This window comes from Brienomyrus brachyistius, chromosome 15 (assembly GCF_023856365.1).
Source record: "Brienomyrus brachyistius isolate T26 chromosome 15, BBRACH_0.4, whole genome shotgun sequence".
NCBI classification, from domain to species: Eukaryota; Metazoa; Chordata; class Actinopteri; order Osteoglossiformes; family Mormyridae; genus Brienomyrus; species Brienomyrus brachyistius.
In genome coordinates, this window is record NC_064547.1 from 12,100,793 (window position 1) to 12,119,841 (window position 19,049).

Below are 19,049 nucleotides of genomic sequence, written 5' to 3' on the forward strand. Positions count from 1 at the left end.
ATTTTAAATGAGGGTCTTACGTTTGCCTTTGAATTTCCTAATGATGGTGTCCAGGAAAGTGTTGTGCGGCGCCACGTGTCCCCGCTGCTCCAGCATCCTGGTCCCAGTTCATGGCTGGAGCTGCGGAGGGTCTATGGAAGCCGAGGCATCCTTCACACACGTGCATGCAGCGCTCGCTGCGCCCTCCTCAAGCGGGGCAAGTATCGCGCTCCACCACTTGACTTGACTCTCAGAAACTTTCGATGAGAAACAATAGGCAGGTTGGGACGGGATCGATGACACGTGCAAACGAGCCACCGCTTATTCTTTTATTTTTTTGTTTTTTACAAGGTTTAGTACCAGTGGTTCATTTGGAAACCTGGGTTTCTTAGTACAGAACTGCATACATTTTGATCAGATGTGTAGGGAAGTGAGCGTGATGCAAACATGGCATGAATTCTAACACACTGCCGGCTCTTTCTGTGGCATTCTGGAAAATCCACTCCACACCACGTCCACTAGTGGAGCCGGGCCCTGTCCATGGTGCTGGAGGAAACCTCGAATGCTAGGAATTGTCGTCTGGGTCAGTGCAACTGGTGGTGGAAATAAGAAGTAGCCATCTTGATCTTCTTCTGTTTTACCTATCGCCATCGCTCCCCTCTTTTCATAAATGTGTTTAAGACGGTATCCTTCAGAACACAGATTCTCACAAGCCAGGGAAATCCTCTAGTCTCCAGGACATCCCTGAGGCCAGAGGCCTTTGTCAGTATCTGCACGCTACACGATTGGAACTGATGCCAGACCAGCGAGAGGTCACTCTCCGGAACATTACTGACCCCCAGGTCGTAACTTACACGGCCGGCTCTCCTTTCGGCTTTGCAGAAGGTCGCTAGCACACAGGATATCTTCTCCAACCTGCCAATTGACTCTCACCTTCCCTTTCTCAAAGAAGCTGCTCCCGGTCCCTGTCTATTCCTCTCATTTCTTATCATTTTTCTTGGCATTTTCCTTGCATCAGCAGTGGGTGCCCAAGGTCATGGATTCTAATCTGGACAGCAGAGTAATCATATCACGGCTGGGCCCTTGACTAAGGGCCAGAGGTAGAAAGTTCAGGTCCAGAAAGTAAAAATCCAGACCAATATTTTGCTTCAACCAACCACTTGAGAATATAGACTTACAGTACATTCACATAGTACTCAATTGGTTGGTTGAGAGAAAATCTTGGTCTGGATTTTTACTTTCTGGACCTGAACTTTTCACTTCTGCTAGGGGCCTTAAACCTATTCCGTCCGGGGGCACTGGCTAAAGTTGGCCACTTTGGTCAAAAGTATCTGCTAAGTAAATTAATGTCACGAAATATGGATATTCAAACAGACCAGAAATAAACTAAACAAAAGAGCATTGGAGTTAGCAATGAGCTACAACTGTTTCATATCTCCTTCCTCCACTTACAACTTACATGTCCGAGTATTATTATCAGTATTATTATTCTTACATGTCTGAGTATTATTATTCTTACATGTCTGAGTATTATTATTCTTACATGTCTGAGTATTATTATTCTTACATGTCTGAGTATTATTATCAGTATTATTATTCTTACCTGTCTGAGTATTATTATTCTTACATGTCTGAGTATTATTATTCTTATATGTCTGAGTATTATTATTCTTACATGTCTGAGTATTATTCTAAGGCAACCATGTAATTATTGGTGCAGGCATTTGGCTGAAAAGTACAACAGCAGCCACTTTGGGGACTTTGCACCAGAACCTTTTGGTCAGATGCCCAATAATTTAAATGCTACGCCACCCAACACCCTATACTTGCAGCATGACTCAGGGAAACATGGGCAGGAGGCCAGTTTGTAGCCGATGCTTGAACTTTATTAATGACATATTAAAAGCTGTACAGAATAACAATCTCAGTGAGTTTCATAAAGTACTCTATAACAAGGGAATCCAGTCATATAATGACTACACGCTACGGTAAATCTTAATTTTCGGACTCAAGAAAGAGGCAGAAGACTCTCGCGCTGTCCGGGAAAGTCCCTTCATCCCACTAAGTGAGATCAGCGTCTGGACAAGTCCCCTCCTGTGAGGAAAAAGTTTGGTGTAAAGGTTGGTAGACATTTGTGGTTTCTAGTAAAGTTGGTATTAATAACATTGTTAAAATACTTCACTGTTGCATGTTTCTTCAGGTCCATTGAGATTGGTCAGGTGAGACTGATCAGGGTGAGGGTCAATGAGATCAAGTAGGGTTAATGTGGGCAAGGTGAAGACCTTTGAAGACAATGAAGGTGACGGCGGGTAGGCTGAGCACCACGGGGATGATCAGGGGGACAGCGATCAGTGTGAGCACCAATGGGAGTGGTCATGGGTGACAGCGATCAGTGTGAGCACCAATGGGAGTGGTCAGGGTGACAGTGATCAGTGTGAGCACCAATGGGAGTGGTCAGGGTGAGAATGAGTATGAGCGGTCAGGATGAAAGAGATGCTGCGAGGTGGTTAGTACACGAATGGTCTGGGTAAGGCCTGTGTGAGACGGAGGACAGTGCACACCCTGACAGCTGGTGCACTCGCAGCTGTGGATGACAGGAAGCACCACCGGTTCTGTCTCCCCGCTGTCGCACTGCAGGCTGAGGAAGCGCACGGGGCTCCGGGGGTCCAGCCGGTAGCTGCAGCAGTCACAGGAAGCCTGCAGATAGGGCTCCTGGGGGACAACGAGGCGCAGAGCCAGTCAGATTATGTTTGTATCAGTGACGCATGGCTGCTCACCTGCTCGGGTGCTTAGAGTCGGAAGAAAGAGAAACACCTCACAGATTTATTTCCAGATGCATTCATCATGCCAGCATTCACATGCACAGTGGAGCAGAAACACCCTCGATCCGGCCCAGAACCATCACAGACGCACCTCCGGAATAACATACGTCCCAGACAGACAGCGGCCCCTGCAGTAACTGACTTCCACGTTGTCCAGGCGACAGTTGCCTTTGGTGATATTCCTGACCTCTGTGAAGCGCCGACATTGCGCCTCGGGTTCCCCTGGGGACACAGCGGGGTTAAAGAGAAAGGACAGCAAATGATGTTAGAAGCAGGAGTGTCCATGAAAGACTGATGGCTGAAACTTGGATGCAGTCACTTAGGCTGTCTATAGAACACATATTCTGCACAATGCAAATGGAAAACACAAAATAACCGCGTGAGACACAAACAAGGAGAAAAATGTCAACCACTGTTCTCCTACCAGGAAACTCCACCCTGCACGCTGGACAGCAGCTTCCAGGTTCCAGAATCTTCACTTCCCCCTGAATAATGAAAACCAGAGGTCAGTTCGACAATCCCCTCGCAAAACAGCTCCACCTTCCAGTTCTAATCCATTAAAAAGTCTGTGTTCATGATGCGTGAACATTTTTAAATATTGTTATTGCAGCTTTTTGCCAAGTGGTAATGAGGCTGAACGAGGCCAGCGTGGCAAAAAACACAAACAAACTGGACTTTGCATTAATTGCTTCACCATTAAAATTCCTGTACCATTTATTTCATGGGACGTAGAACAAACACAACAAGAGTAAGTTAAAATGGTTAGCTGCCACAGTCTTCTAACAGGTGTAGCGGCAATCATGACAGAACAGCTCTGTTACAATGAGAATTATCAGAACTTTTAAGGAGACTGTCTCTCATGCTGTGGGGGGAAACTCACCTCCTCACAGTGCAGGGAAGGGCAGCTGGAGTGGCACTGTTTCTGCCCATTCACACAGCGGCACGCTTGGCACCCTTCCGCCCACTCAGATCCTGCCTGTGCCAAGACATTGGCGGGGGGTGGGATGCGGGGACGGTGGTTGCTGAAATTTCTCCCCTGACTAAAGTGCATAATTTCATAACTGCAATATTCTTGGAAATCCGTCTCCGGCTCCGCCAAAGCTCATTGGCTGTTACGGCCCAGTCACTTACACGTGGGTGAGTTATTAATCTATGTTCTAAAAGGCATAGGCAGATCACCACCTCATTTCCGCGACACCCCCACGAGCGGATACCTCTCGGAGCGTCCCGGTCTCCTGGCACTCACACAGCGCGGCGATAACGCACTCGCCCCCACTGCTGCGGTATAGACCCTCCTGGCACACACAGCTCCCCCCAACCCCCACCCCGGGGCCGCCGCAGCTAGGGGGCGTGGCCTCGTACATCTCGGCACAGTTCCTCTCACAGTAGAAAGGCGTCCCCTGAACGCTCCTCCTCCAGCGCTCTCCTGGGGGGCATGCTGAAAGAGATTGGAGTTGGAGGGTGGGCGTTATCCAGTCAGGCCATTAGTGAGGCCAGTTACCCACTACAAATTCCAGGCCTTAAATACAAGTCACTCTGAAATCAAAATCTTGGAGCGCAGTTTGTGCATGATATAAACAGCGCCAACCCAAGGCATATGAGAACTAAACTGCTGCTTAGGGCACAGTGGCCACCAGGGGGCACCCGATCTGGTCAGTCTGTCAGAATGGGAGGGACGGTGACAAATGACAACCGGGTTAATAAAATTTTGCTTACAGACCCAAAAACGGCTGGGCCAGCCCTGGATATAGATAATGATGTACACACGCCATTGTCCAGAATACCTTGGTTGCAGTTCGCTGGTTAGGTGACACCCCATAAGGTCTCTATTCTTTACACGCTATGGAATAGCAAATAAGTCGTAGGTAGGCCTGCATGAAGAGGAGGAGGATGGCCAGCGAGTGCTACATGGGTCTGTGGTCTGTGGGAGGCACTTCTGCAGCAATCAGCACAAGTAGCCTAGCTGACGCGAAGCCGTCGCCCCCGTGAGCGAGGCGAGCACAACCTGACCAGAGTGGCAGGCCCCTGATGGCCCTCAGGGAGGTGAAGAGTGCTTAGTCATGCCGGGGGTTCGTGCTTTACTTCATAACAAGTAAAACTTTACTGTGCATGACGAGCCTCATGATTGCAGCTTATGCAACATTTTTAAAACATTCCTGGAACGTAGAGCAATAAAAGTAGCTAATCTACATTCTCTGTCTGCCAGGGTTTTTATCGATAACGATAATTAAAACTAAAATCATAAATTAACATCTTTATAAACTGAAATAAAATAAGATATGACAAAATACAGAACTACATCCAGATGAAAACTGTAAACATTGCATCTAAAACTGAAATAAACAAAAACAAACATCAAATACTTTCTTTCACAATGTGCACTGTGCATTCATGTAGAATTCTCTAATGATCAGACATAATATAGTTCCTTCAATTATCCCTAGAGGTTAAAATGTAAATTGAAACTAAATACATAAAAACTAAATAGGAAAGGCAAGGTTTATTTATGTAGCACATTTTCAAACATAGAGGTCATTCAAAGTGTAAATAGGTAAAATAAAGACTAAAAACTAATAAAATCACACTGAAAAAGTAAACTGGATTTCAAATGAAAATTGAAAATGATATAAAAATAAAAAACTCAGGAACAGCACTGTTCTGTGCTCACCGCAGTCAGGCCCCGAGCACGGCCGGGAGCGCACTGAGGGCCCCTGACACTCTGCCCCCCCATACTGCCGGGCTCTCAGCTCCGCCCTCACAGACCTCTGCACCCCCAAGTCGCATGTTGCGGAGCAGGGCCCCCATTCAGACCAGCTGCCCCACTCACAGTCCACTGCAAGGGTTAGGGTAGAGACAGGGACATAATCAAGGCATAAAAAGACGGAGCATCCAGTAGGCAAACTATTATCATATTATTATAAAGGTTGTTATTTATAAAGCAAGTTTTTAAATCTATACCAACATGACAGAATTATCATTAACAGGAAACAGGCCTGAGTCAAACCTCAATATCATAAACTCACAGTGTTTAAATCTACATTAAAGTGCCTTGTGTCCAGCATATTAAGTAGGGGTGTAACCCTCCGTAATAAGAAACAGACTGTCCTGAGCTGTCCTGGGTTGTGATGGAATTAGCGATCCATGTAATGACAAGAAGGGACGTGACTCTCACCATCGCAGGTGTCTTCAGTGCAGTTAAACACGCCGCCTTGGCAAACGCTTAAGACAGGAAGTTGGGGGGGGGTGACTCGCACACAGGGCGCAGGCATAATAATAATAACAATAATAATAAATAACAATAATAATAATTATATGAGAAGGTTAAAGCAGAGGTGTGGGGTACCAGGTGTTACAGAGATGCTGAAGGACCGTCCCAGGAGGAAGCTCCTGCTTCTGCTCCTCTGAGGTCAGGTTTTGGGGTCCATGGAGTAAGAACGAGGAGCACGGGCACTTCTCGTGAGGAACGCACGATCCCTCGAGCAGGACCTTTGGGGAAAACAGGGTACTTAAACGGCCAAATGACCACAAGTATATCTGGCTAGAGCAGTGTTTCTCAGTCCTGCTCCTGAAGTACCACCTGCCAGGAAGTTGTTTCTTAATGGCCTAATAATGAAGGTGGTAGGTTGCAAGCAGTGTGGGTTTGACCAAAAACTGGCAGGTGGGCTAGAGAATTTCAGATGCATCTGATTGATTCAGAGAGACAACCAACTAGGTTATAGAAGAGATGGGTCAAAGCAACTAGAAGAGGCAGGACCAAGACATCTGATTGGTTGGTCCTGCCTCTTTTAGTTATTTGGACCCACCTCCTCTACAATCTGGTTTTCTCTCTGAACCAGTCATCATTATCAGATGTCGTGGAGGTCCTTATAGTACAGTGTGTGGTTTGAGGGTTTGGAGATCTTGATTTGGTTATCTATTTGTTTGGTTATCTCTTGGAACCAATCATTTCTCGTTCTGCCCTCAGACCATTTTTGTGTAAGTAAAACTCCCACTAGTGACATCTGACCACAGGCCAATGCAGGCCTCCCTCCAGCAGAAGGCAGTCTCACAGACCTTGCCGGGCGGGCAGGTGCAGCCTGGTTGGCAGGGCCCTGGCACACACTGGGTCTCAGGCCACAGGTCCTCACACGTGTAGGGGCAGACGCCTGCGCACGCACTGAACACCTGGCCTCCAGTGCAGTCTGCGGCAAAGGTCAAAATTAAATGAAATTCTTTAGAGCTCACATTTAGCAGGCTTGGCCAAGCGACGGAGGAGTAAAAGGGATTTACAAGAATTAGTACAGTGTGCCAAGGTTCTTCTGCATATGAATTTATCTTCTTCGTGCTTCTTCAGCTTAAAAATTCAAACATGAATTTAGCTCTGGGTTAATTGTTAAATGTACTTTTCAAAGTTTCTGCTATTTCATGGGGGCTGATACTGGAATGACAAATGTCAAAAAGGACAAACTCCGTGTTTTTTAACTGCATCTGCTTTAAAAAAGCAGTGCTTTTGTGGATTGGATTCAGAACCTTCAATTGCAATAAAACTGGAGGTACCCTCAAGTACAGCCATCTGCAGTGCGGATGTACTGTATGTATAATGGGGTTTAGAAATGTAAGCACCCCCCCCCCCCCTAAAAAAAATGTCACCTCTTGAGTTGGCACTTTCAATTTGAAGAAATATGAGGCTCACAAATTTTTGGTCGTATAAAATCTAGGACTACAATCAAAAAACTAAAATTGCCTGAAGTGTTGTACTTTGTTTGGTTACTTATGGTTATGGTTAGGGCTGGGTAGGAGTAAGGCTGTCATAGTTAGCATTAGCATTTATTTCCGTAGAAATGAATGAGTGATCCCTAAAAAGATATGATTACACGACTGTGTGTGTGTGTGTGTGTGTGTGTGTGTGTGTGTGTGTGTGTGTGTGTGTGTGTGTGTAGGTTTGCATAGATCACATTTGAAATTGTCCCCAAAGTGCAGTAAAACCTGAAATTTCTCTACTTTTGGGGACATCTTTTGAGGTCTCCATTTGAATAACCTCAGTTTTATAAAAATCCGTGAATGTGATCAAAAAAGTAAAGTAATAGTAAGTAAAGTAAAAAAAAAAGTCATCTTTCCCATAGAAATGAATGGATGGTCCCCATTTAGATAGGTAGACCAACTTGTGTGTGTGTGTGGGGGGGGGAGGGGAACACACCTGGCAGGCAGCTTTGTATATTACAGGCAGTGTGCTGCTCCAAAGGCGAGGGACACTCCTCTCCACCAGGCTGGGGCACCTGCAGGACGGTCTTGTTCCGCACCAACACGCCTCCTCCACAAGAGACGCTGCATGTGCTCCAGGAGGACCAATCGCTGAGCATGCAACCCACTGAGACAGATGGACATGTTGTTAAAAGGGAACAAATGGACCCAGCTGAGCCTGTCTGATGACAGGAGCAGTGCTCACCTGGACAGGAGGGCAGGAGACAGGGCTGGGTCTGGCTCGTTTCCTCGCATGGCGGTCCGCCGGCTATGTGCCGGCACGTGCGGTTGCGGTTCTGGTATCCAAACCCGCAAGAGGCAGAGCAGCTGCCCCAGGGCCCCCATGATCCATACACAGGGCAGGGCAGGTCACTGCAAGCCAGGAAGCCATTCTCGCATGTACTGAGAAACAAAAGATTCAGGGCTTCTAGCTTCAAACCAACAAGGAATGTTACCAGCTGCAGGGCACTTGTTGTAATGCCCACCTACCAGTTGTTGCAGTCTATCATGACGACCTCTCCAGGTAAGATCTCCAGGGTACCATTTTCCATAGGGATGCCACAACGGCACTCGGACTTGGAGACACATTGTCCGTCCTGTGTGAGCCAGCTGTCAGGGCATCTGCAACCTGAATGGAGGGATAGAGGCAGAAAGGCAGAGGGACGCAGAAAGTAAGTGAATGTGAGAGAGACGGGAAAGGCAGAAGGACGCAGAAAGTAAGAGCATGTGAGAGAGACAGGAAAGGCAGAGGGATGCAGAAAGTAACAAACATTTTACAACCTCTAAATTCATAGAAGAAAAGGATTCTAAATGGCACATAAAAGGCATTAATTCCCATATAATCATCCTACCAGGCTGACAGGCTCCCTGCAGACATTGCACATGCTCCCAAAGATCCGTGCAGCTCCGAGGACACTGGTTGGCACAGGACTCCTCATATATGCGACCTCTGTCCTCGCACCTCTCACCTGAGTGACACCACATCCCCCCCTCCCATGTCACTCACAGCCAGATGCTAGTGGGGTCTGGACATCATAACCCAGTCCAGTGATACCTCCCAGCCATGATTTCAGCTATCATACATGTGTGTGTTACCGTGTCTAAGCAACCGCGGTGTCTGCGCTTCCTGCTCACCTGGGCAGAGGGCAGTGTTGCAGCTCTGAGTCTGGGATTGCTGACCCCGACACTGGGGCCCCATGGGGATGTCCTGGCGTGTCCTGTGACGCTGACGGAAGCCTCCACTGCAGGGCTCCTGGCAGGCGCTCCAGGGGCCCCAAACGCTCCACTGGCACACATCTGAGGGCCAACACAGAAACATCAGTCCACAGTGACCTGGGTCAGCGCTCAGGTCAGCACCGTCCCCTTCTAGCGGACATACCCAGACAGACAGCGGGGTCCAGACATGGCCGCTCCTCCTCCAGCTCCGCCCCACAGCTGCCCTCCTCTTCATTGCTGATGGGCAACCCGGAGTCCAGGTCCAGGCAAGCGCGGTACCGGCGCTGAAAGGACAGCGGCCGCACGGCATCCAGGAGGGCCATGGTGGCATGCGGGGTGGGTGGCAGCACACAGGGAGAGCAGGGAGTCCATTCTGACCACTCACTGAGGGATACTGAACAGGGACAGCATGGCAGAGTCACCTCACTAAATGCTAAACCCTTATCACTCCCGTGCTAAATGCTAAACTCTATAACCCCTTTTCTAAATGCTAAATATATATCCCCTGTGCTAAATGCTAATCCCATTAGATACCCTGTGTTACATGCTAAATGCTAAACCCTTATATCTCCTATGTTAAATGCTCATGTCCACTGGGCTAAACCCTTATATTCCTTGTGCTGAATGCTCATGACTTATAAGCGAAATGTTCATGTCAACTGCATGTGTGAAATGTGACAGCATATGTGCTAAAAGCTAGCATCCACTAGGCTAAACATGCTATGTTATCTGTACTAAGCATGTCACACATTACATACTGTAAAGTCACGTTAGTTACTCTTTACCATTTCCCTGCACTACACATGCATGTTATTCCTCCATATTAAAGCATACTATGCTGCCTTCCATTGAATGCTCATATCCTCTGTATTGACAGTGGAATCATCTGTGCTAAATGTATAATACATATGCTGTCATTTTCTAACTTTGTGCATTAAAAAGTTAAGGTTGGGGAGAATCACGAGAGAATCAGATGAACATCACTAAAGAAGTTCACAAAAAACTCCATTCTCTGTGCTCAAAAAGCTTGCTAAGATCCAACCTGCTTGGACAACCTGACAGTGCTGCGTAATGATACGTTAGGAAAGACTTCACAAGCTGCCTATTAATAAAAAAAAAAACAATTAAGGCTATTATTTCAAATTTAGTTGGTTTGAAAGTTATTTAAAAGGCAATATAGATCACTTGTCAAGAATTAAGAAATATCACAATTAACGGACCACATAGTTAATCCTCTTATGAAATTTCTAAGGGAAATAAAGAATTAATTTCAGGTTTCATTATATTAATTTGGATTATGAATCACCAGGGTACTACAGTTCTAACTTTAAGACAATACTGTTTAAAAACTGTAAGAAAATGTTGTTTAATATGTGATAATATATATATACACATACATACATACGTTTATATGTCATTATATACATATATCGGTCTTGTACATGTATATGTATTTTAAATTTGTTATATATTCACAGTGATTAATTTCCTTGAAATTTCTTAAATTTCTTTTTGCATTTCAGAGGGGAAGGAGCATATAAGCAATGTTTTTCCCCACCTCATGTGCTGTTAATACAAACTGAGAGCTGTTACCCTCTGCAGGTGTGTGGTTCCTTGTAAGCACCTCCCACCTGCTGCATGGGGGCGGCCCTCTGATGCCCAGGCTCAGTCTTAAGTGTCACTCATACAGGAAACTTTGACATGCTTCAGAAACACGAGGCCCGGTCTCTCACGCTCACCCTCACACTCGCGACTGTCACAATGCAGGCCTTCATCCTGACACAGGCTGTCAGAGACAGGAGCAGAGAAACAGAGAGACACTGAGGGATATATCCGCTGTGCCTTTTCAAGACGATGTACTGCTTAGGCACATCCTGTATCCCGTGGCGAGTCAAGCACAGGTTTCCCTGAAATCTGTCTAGGATGGTGTCTCTGACTGCCTCAGTCTCTCACCAGGTACTGCAGCCTACGGTCACCGTCTCCCCCTGCTGGATGGTGATGGAAACAGGCCTCCCATGCAGTTGGTGGAGCAGGACCGTGCAACCACACTGCCCGGGGGGAATACAGGTCCCGTTCTGCTGAAGAAGGCCCTGGAAACACGCAGCAGGGATCCGCATAAGAATATGCACTCTGGACTTTGCAGGATGTGATCTCCGCTGGGCGCCATTGTTACAACAATGGGATGTACCAATACAGCGTGCCAAAGGGATGCACTGATGGAACGAACCAATAGGCCACACCGATGGGGGATAACAATGGGGTGTGGAAGAAGGGCCTACCTGAGGACAGTAGCAGCCAGGTGTGCACACCGGGGGCCCGGCACATGTGCCATTGTGTCCTTGAAGTGCACAGAGCTTTTCACAGGGAGAGCCGCAGTCAGAGTACTGGAACGGCTCTTTGCACTCTGTCACAGGAAGCAGCACCAGCGGCAATAAGAACCGCGCAAACATTAGCCTTCTCAACATCATTTTCAGCCATTTAAATTGTACCAACCCACAATGTTAAACCCACTGAAAATCAGAGGTGTGAACGATAATATAGAACGTTTTTTTAAATATCCTTTTTTACGCCGATGTGAACTTATTTTTTTTGTTAAAAATTTGAACAAAAAATCTTGTCCCTACGAGATTCTGCCCACACATATGGTGAGACAGCGTGTGGCTCGGCTGGTTCAGTCTCTGTGTCTGTAACTGGAAGGTTGCCAGTTTAAATCCTGTCCTAAACGGAACAATCACGTGTCAGCTGGACCCCTCCAAAGTCTTCAGAGCTGCCAGGTTCACGGTCTGACCCTGCACTCAGACCCTGCACTTTGTTCTGAACATATAGGGAGTTCCCAGATTAAGAACATCCAACTTACAGACAACTCATATTTTCATTATTATTTTCCCGACTTACAAATTCGACTTAAAGACAGACTTATGGAATGGATCTTATTTGTAACCAGGGGACTACCTATATGTGTGTGTGTGTGTGTGTGTGTGTGTGCGTGTGTGTGTGTGTGTGTGTGTGAAAGATGGGACATTAGAATGTACAGGTATAAAATCAATGATTCCTGACATTTTCCCAGCAAATTACATCTCACAGGATTCACACACACACAGTCCATCAGTAAAGTCACCCAGGCAATGTTGAGGTTGACAGGTCCTGCTCTCTGTCTGAAGCTCTGGGCACTGCTGCCCCCTGATGGCAGCAGAGAGTGGTGCACGATAGCGCTGCTCCCTCTGAGACTGGCAGGAGCATGTGGTCCATTCACTCCAATCAGACATTGGGCAGTCTGCTTAGAGACAGGGAGTGCGAGACAGAGTGAGAGAGGAGGTGAGAAAGTGAGAGAGAGAGAAAGAGTGGGAGAGGGAGATGGAGCGAGGAGGTGAGACAAGTGGGAATCAGAGGGAAGAGCTGCTGTGTGCAGTTGTTGCTGGGATACTTTTATGACAGTGTCACTCCGGCCATGTTTGATGCCAGCGTTCTTAGGAGGCTTTCACTACCAGCTAAAATCACGGCGTGTGAAACCTAGGCAGGGCTGCTTGTAGCACAGCCGGGTCTCCTCTTCCTCCTGCGCCCCCTCCAGCTCCGCTGGGCACGGGGCATCTCCCCCCTCGGCACACACGCACCTCCTGCGACGAAACGTGACCCCAGCGCCGCAGGTGCGAGAGCAGGAGGACCACTGGGACCAAGGGCAAAAGTCGTCTGGGGAACAAGCACAGGAAAAGTGCGTGTCTGAGCCATAGTCAAAAAATCACAACGTCTTTGTACCTTTCATTTAATTCATCAAAAGTTAAACATCAGAGCACTAGTGACCAGGGGAAAATCTGATTAACAATTATAATAATAATAAGGATAAACGCGATACAGAGTGCAGTGCAAAAATCTTAGATACTCTAATCTGGGTGATAAGATTCAAGAAGATACAAAAAACTTTACTGTCATTCCACACATGTTCGCACATGCCGTGGACAGTGTATATATAAGTGTATATTTGCAGAATAAAAAATAAAAAATTCAATTTAGATCATGTGCAAATTAACAGTAACGCAATAAAAAAAAGTCAACTGATATCTTGCTGAATGGCTAGATGAACATCGCTTCAGTTCCCAAACCTCAGGGGCACCTCAGCCGTTCCATGTGTTACATTTCACCACCAGCTCAATTAATTAATACTGGGGTAACTTTAGGTGTGGCTGTGAAATGGCTAAGCTTTACAGACACATCAGTTTTACATCAGCGTGAAGAATATTTAAACATCATTTTCTTTGTTTATTTAAAACTTTTGCACTGCACTCTATACCACATACTGTACAACACATAGCGTCACGTTAACAGGCAATATAGGAGGGGTGGCAGGCAGAGTCATGTGACATCACATGTGATTGGGTGGATAGAACAGGGAGTCTATTTGGGTCCAGGGGCAGAGAGGGGCTTTACAATCACAATGATGAGAAACTATAACAATAAATAGCTGTTTCAGTGTCTGTACAGGGTGGACTGACAGGTGGCTTTGTAGGGGGGTTGTACACAGCGGCAGTGCGATGGCGTACTGAGGCAGGGTGGGGCGCGGCAGTCCTGGGCCTCCCTCTCATCTCCGGGGCAGAACGTGCCGTTGTTACGAGGAGGGGGGTTTATGCAGGCACGGGTGCGGATGCGGGTCCCACGGCCGCAGGTCACAGGGCAGTCAGACCACACGGACCAGGGCGTCCACCCACCGTCCACTGGGAGAGGCGAGAGGGTCAGAGACTGGACCGACCACAGTTCCATCCTGGAAGCGTTTGGGATGGGACTGGGCTTGGTCAGCCGCCACTCACCTTGACACTTGACATCCTGGCAATAGTCTCCCTCAGGAGTGCAGGTGCTAGAAAGCACAGAGCAAAGATGAAAGTGACCTGCAGTATGCCTTTTACACTGTAAGGACGCTTTTCATTGCACTCCGAAGCAGCACTGGGAGGTGCCCAAGGTGATGCCTGTCTAAAAACATCATGTTCACTTCCACCACCACCAACCCCCCCCCCCACACACTCACCATTGCTTACACTCCCCCTGCAGCCACGTGTCACCCACAATCAGCTCTTGGTCATCATGGATACAAAGGGGCGGGCATGGCCCTAGGTCACATGGTTTCCTCTGCACTTCCTCCAAATGGCAGTCAGCACCATCAGATTTCGGGACCATTGATCTAGTGAAACATGAAGTTATGATATGCTTGGGGCTCCTAAGATCTTATTAAAAGTCTAAAAATGGCATCACAGGAACACAAACTCCGCAGCAAATATCCCAGCAAGTCACAGCAGAGATGCGGGCGGTGGTGGCTTAAAGGTTAGGGAAGCGTATTTGTAATTTAAAGATTGCAGGTTCAAATACCTGCCCACCAAGGCATGACTGAGGTACCCAAAGTCAGGTGCCGCCCCCAAGCACTGCTCCCCGGGCGCTGAATTAGCAGCCCCCTGCTATGTCACTTTGTCACATATGGGTTAAATGCTGAAAAAACATTTTGTTGTTATGTACTGTGGTCTATCAATAATGACAATTAATCACCAAAAATAATTTTCTTAAAAAAAAAGTGAACTAGGTATTCAGTGTAAAATACCACATTTTAGCAAAACGGTGGACACCAAACCAGGAGCATTTCTTATTTATATAACAATTTAAATGTAGCTCTTCCGCTTTTTCTGTGGATGCATCGTACCCCTCCAGCCACGAGGGGCTGCAGCCATCATGCTGGAAAAGGATTCTGGTGCCATGAGGGGTCTCCAAGATGCATAGCTGAAATTTCTCTAGTATAAAGCTAAACTGCACCCTGGATAAAAGTGTTAGCTAAAGATAATAATTCAGCACTAACCGGAATCGGGTCCTGTGGCCAGGTCCGCAGGAGGCGCTGCAGGACGCCCAGGCGGACCACGCACTCCAGGAGCAGGGAGCTTCTGTACAGCTCCGGTTGGTGCAGGACAGGAGGCCGTCTGCGCAGCTGCAGTTGTTGCAGTCGTCCTGGTGCCAGCTGCCAGCGGCCCAGCTGTGACCCTGGGAGTCGGTGCAGTCACACTGCCACACGTGTACGCAGGCGCCGTCCTGCTGCAGCTGGCCTGTGCAGAACAGCATCACAGGCTCAGCATTCAGCCCCTTAAGACAGTGCTTTACAAACACACTACTCTACAACGACAACTGTATCTGGTTAACAAAGAACTATGTCTAACTCTCGGTTCAGAAAAACAAATCAAATTCAGAAAATCTCATAAGATTATTTAAATGAATTCAATATTATATAAAAATATTTTAAGTTTAGCAAGGGTCCTGTGTGAGCCAATGGGATGGTTAAGATTAGTTTGGCTGATGTTGCCATAGAGACCCAGTCCCCCCATCCCTGTACAGACCAGTTGACCCTGTGTACCATCATGGTAGGGTTATTTACTGCATTGGTTCTCATACTGTGGTGGTGTGACAACCCCCCCCCCCACCCCCAAATGTAATCATATTTCAGTCATAACACTTGACCCAGTGTTTTTGAGAGGTTTGAGAACCACTGATGCTACAAAGATCTGGGGAGCTACCAAGTCAGGTAAAGACGAGAGCAAGAGGAGCGCTGGGGAGTAATGGGGAGGTGTGACTGTGTGTTTTTAGGATCTCTCCCAGCTGTGCAGTTCGCTTTTTAAAGGGCATCGACCCCTTTCTGCCATTTTCCTGTAAACCCCTCCCATCCAGCAGTCCTCTAGCCCATGTCCATGTCATATGACTAGGGTAATATCCAGTAGCATAACCGTTCTGTCGTCAGCTGATGCGGCATCCGTACTGAGCACAGCACTGTAATTATGGCCAGTCATCTGTCAGCAGACCGCTCAGGGTCACCAGATGGTGGAGCCGGACAGGAGCTGCCAGGCTGGGCCGGGTTTCCCCCTGACGTCGGCCCCCTCACCTGTTGGGCAGCGGCAGCCGGGCTGGCACCCATCGTCCTCCTGACACCGGATGCCCCGTTGCAAGTCCGAGCAGCGCTGTGGGCACACATTGGCACACGGCGCAAACTCCTGACCCAGCGGGCAACCCTGGTCATCTGTGGATAGACACACACAAACACACACGCATATCTTATACATATACCATTACCCCAGAGGGTCAGTAATGAACATAGGCTTTCGTTGCTTGGTACAGGGCAGCTAAATGCAGAGTGAATTGGGACAGCCCTTGTACCCTTCATAGATACTATTGCCAGGTTACTATGAACGCAGGCAGGGACTCGTTACGCTTCACTTAAGGTTTCATGGTGCTCAGCAGCTTAATGTCACATGACCCTGCATGCAGGATGACAGGGTAAATAAGAGTTCGGTATGCAGCCTCACCACAGGGCTTAGTGTTGCAGGGTTTCACCTGGTTCCTGTCCCCCTTGCACGAGCGTCCCCCGTTTTTGGGAGGCGGGCTGGTGCAGGAGCGCGTCTGGATGGAACGGCCACCCCCGCATAGGCTGTCGCAGCGCGACCAGGGGCTCCAGCGGGACCAGCCGCCATCCACTGGACGGGGGGGAAGGGAGAGACAGGTGAAGGGATGCAGAAAGAAAAATGAAGAGGTGGGAAGATAGAGGAATAAATATATAAGGAAAGAGAGAAGGAGAGGGAGTATGGTAGAGAGTGAGAAAGAGATGGAGCGAAAGATGTTGAGATAGGGAGGGAGAGGTGGGGGAACAGATGAAGGGATAAAAAGAGAGACGGAGAGAGTAACAAAGATGGATTGATAGATAAATAAAGAGACAAGCAGAAGAAGAGTATAGTAGAGTGTGAAAGACAGGGGGAGAGGAAGAGAAGGAGACAGAGAAGGAGAGATGGAAGAGACACACGAAGAGATGAAAAGAGAGGGTGAGACGTGGAAAAAGAAACAGGGAGATGGAGTGATAAAGCAATAGATAAAGATAGATAAAAAAGAGAGAAAGAAACAGAGATGTAGCCTGATCATTAGCAGACCCAGAGCAAGCAGAAAGCCGCGCGGGTCCTCAGAGGTCATGCTGGTGATGCCTGTGCCCAGACTGTCTGTCCTACTAGTCCACACCACAGCACCTTCAAATGCTTAGACAGCCACAGTGGTCCCTCTACCAGCACTCATTTACATGTCATCCTTTCATCGTTTGGATTTTTGCTAAAAAAGATAATGTCATGCCTTGTTAACATTGTCCATAGTGAAGATCTCACAACAATGAACGTGCCAGACAGAAGATGGATGGATAAATGCATATACAGATATGGGTGGATGGATAAATGGAGGGATAAATGGGTAGATGGATGAATGGATGGATATATGAATGCATGGATGGATGGATGGATGGATGGATGGATGGATGGATGGATAGATGGATGGACGGACGAACCTCGGCAACCCTGTTGTGTTTAGCTTGGCTGCTCCCAGATCAACTCACCTCTGCAGGCCCGGATGTTGCAGAAGCGGCTCTCCATGTGGCCCCCCAGGATGTCCTCGCACCAGGATCCATTACCACCAGGGGCCAGGTATGTTCTGATGCGCTGCTGCTGCCCAACACCGCAAGAGCGTGAGCAGGGGGTCCAGTCCGCCCACTCTGTCCATGAGCAGTTCCTCCTGACACAGTTTTCATCCCAGCAAGGCCCCCCGTCTGTAAAGGGATGGACAGACAGACAGGCGTTATGGGTTCAAAAAGGAAGTTCTGAAGCTGACAGTGCAGTAGCACGTACACTTTAGTCGAATCAGCCTAACAGGAGGAGAAAAGGTGATAGACAACCCAATGTAAAGCTCACTGAGCGTGGTTGGGTACCAGGGGACAGGGCCTTGGGTCATGTTTTCGTGGAGCACTAGAGTGGGAATGTGTTTGGATACGTTTCTCATGTGTTTCAGTATTTCTGAAACAATGTTTGAGAATGCTGGAAAAAAATACTTGTTTAGATAGATAGATAGATAGATAGATAGATAGATAGATAGATAGATAGATAGATAGATAGATAGATAGATAGATAGATAGATAGATAGATAGATAGATAGATAGATAGATAGATAGATAGATAGATAGAGTGGGTGTGATTTTTTTGAGATGGGGGGCTGAAGCGTACCAGGACACTGGGGCAGGTTACAGACAGTCTCCTGGCTTTGCTCTCCGGAGCAAGGTGGTCTCACACACTCCCGCCTCCGACTCTTCCAGGCGGGGGCACGAGCGTTGCTGCATGACCGAGAGCAGGCACTCCACAGGGACCACGGAGAGAAGCCGGCGTTCTCGTCTGCGGAAGAACACAAAGACAGTCAGCCACCCTACGGTGAATGGGCTCGACACAGCAGGACACACCCAGGGTTCTGGTACAGAATCCCAGGAGGAGATAAACTCATTTTCCCATAATGTAAATATAACCAGTACAGATCATAACTATGTTTACATCTGGAGCTACACTGGAACCATGAATCACAGTGATTTCGAGATCATAGCCAATAATATTATCCCTCAAACAACTGCTTATTAGAACACATTGTTTTAAACCAGCAGGATGTCCTCTTTCACCCTCTTGATGGTATAAATCAAATCTGTCAATCTGATGAGGTCGTCCCCATTCAAAAAAAGTACAATTTAAAAAAATATGAAACTGTGCCAAAAACATCAAGAAGTAAAAATCTATCCAGGTGCTGATCTGTTACAGATTTTCAGTGGGAAGAAAACAGTAACAATCAAAAACAGTTTTTCTGGAACAGATTTACAGAGATGATTTACAGGGTCTCAGAGTCTCTTGCTTTGACGCAACTTTGAAGGAAACCGTTTACACGTTCCCCCCTGTGCTCCACTGGAACTCCATTTTCACACCGAGGCCTCTCATGCTAACTGGGCCTGAAACA

General features: G+C 47.5%; 1 protein-coding gene across 1 annotated transcript in view; it reads right to left on the reverse strand.

The window, feature by feature from the left end:
• Positions 1–1,843: 1,843 nt before the first annotated feature.
• The window catches only part of sspo (SCO-spondin), a 74,995-nt gene continuing 57,789 nt past the window's right edge, over positions 1,844–19,049 (reverse strand). Inside the window, 28 exon segments of the mRNA XM_048977680.1 lie at positions 1,844–2,073; positions 2,541–2,691; positions 2,893–3,023; positions 3,226–3,286; positions 3,682–3,777; positions 4,016–4,239; positions 5,974–6,020; positions 6,145–6,287; positions 6,855–6,982; positions 7,978–8,148; positions 8,227–8,423; positions 8,511–8,649; positions 8,873–8,989; positions 9,156–9,317; positions 9,400–9,630; positions 10,976–11,022; positions 11,190–11,326; positions 11,516–11,640; positions 12,355–12,510; positions 12,747–12,923; positions 13,772–13,942; positions 14,036–14,082; positions 14,251–14,403; positions 15,067–15,307; positions 16,135–16,269; positions 16,556–16,723; positions 17,620–17,829; positions 18,281–18,445. Coding sequence (XP_048833637.1) covers positions 2,051–2,073; positions 2,541–2,691; positions 2,893–3,023; positions 3,226–3,286; positions 3,682–3,777; positions 4,016–4,239; positions 5,974–6,020; positions 6,145–6,287; positions 6,855–6,982; positions 7,978–8,148; positions 8,227–8,423; positions 8,511–8,649; positions 8,873–8,989; positions 9,156–9,317; positions 9,400–9,630; positions 10,976–11,022; positions 11,190–11,326; positions 11,516–11,640; positions 12,355–12,510; positions 12,747–12,923; positions 13,772–13,942; positions 14,036–14,082; positions 14,251–14,403; positions 15,067–15,307; positions 16,135–16,269; positions 16,556–16,723; positions 17,620–17,829; positions 18,281–18,445 — 3,953 coding nt within the window. The 3' untranslated portion in view covers positions 1,844–2,050.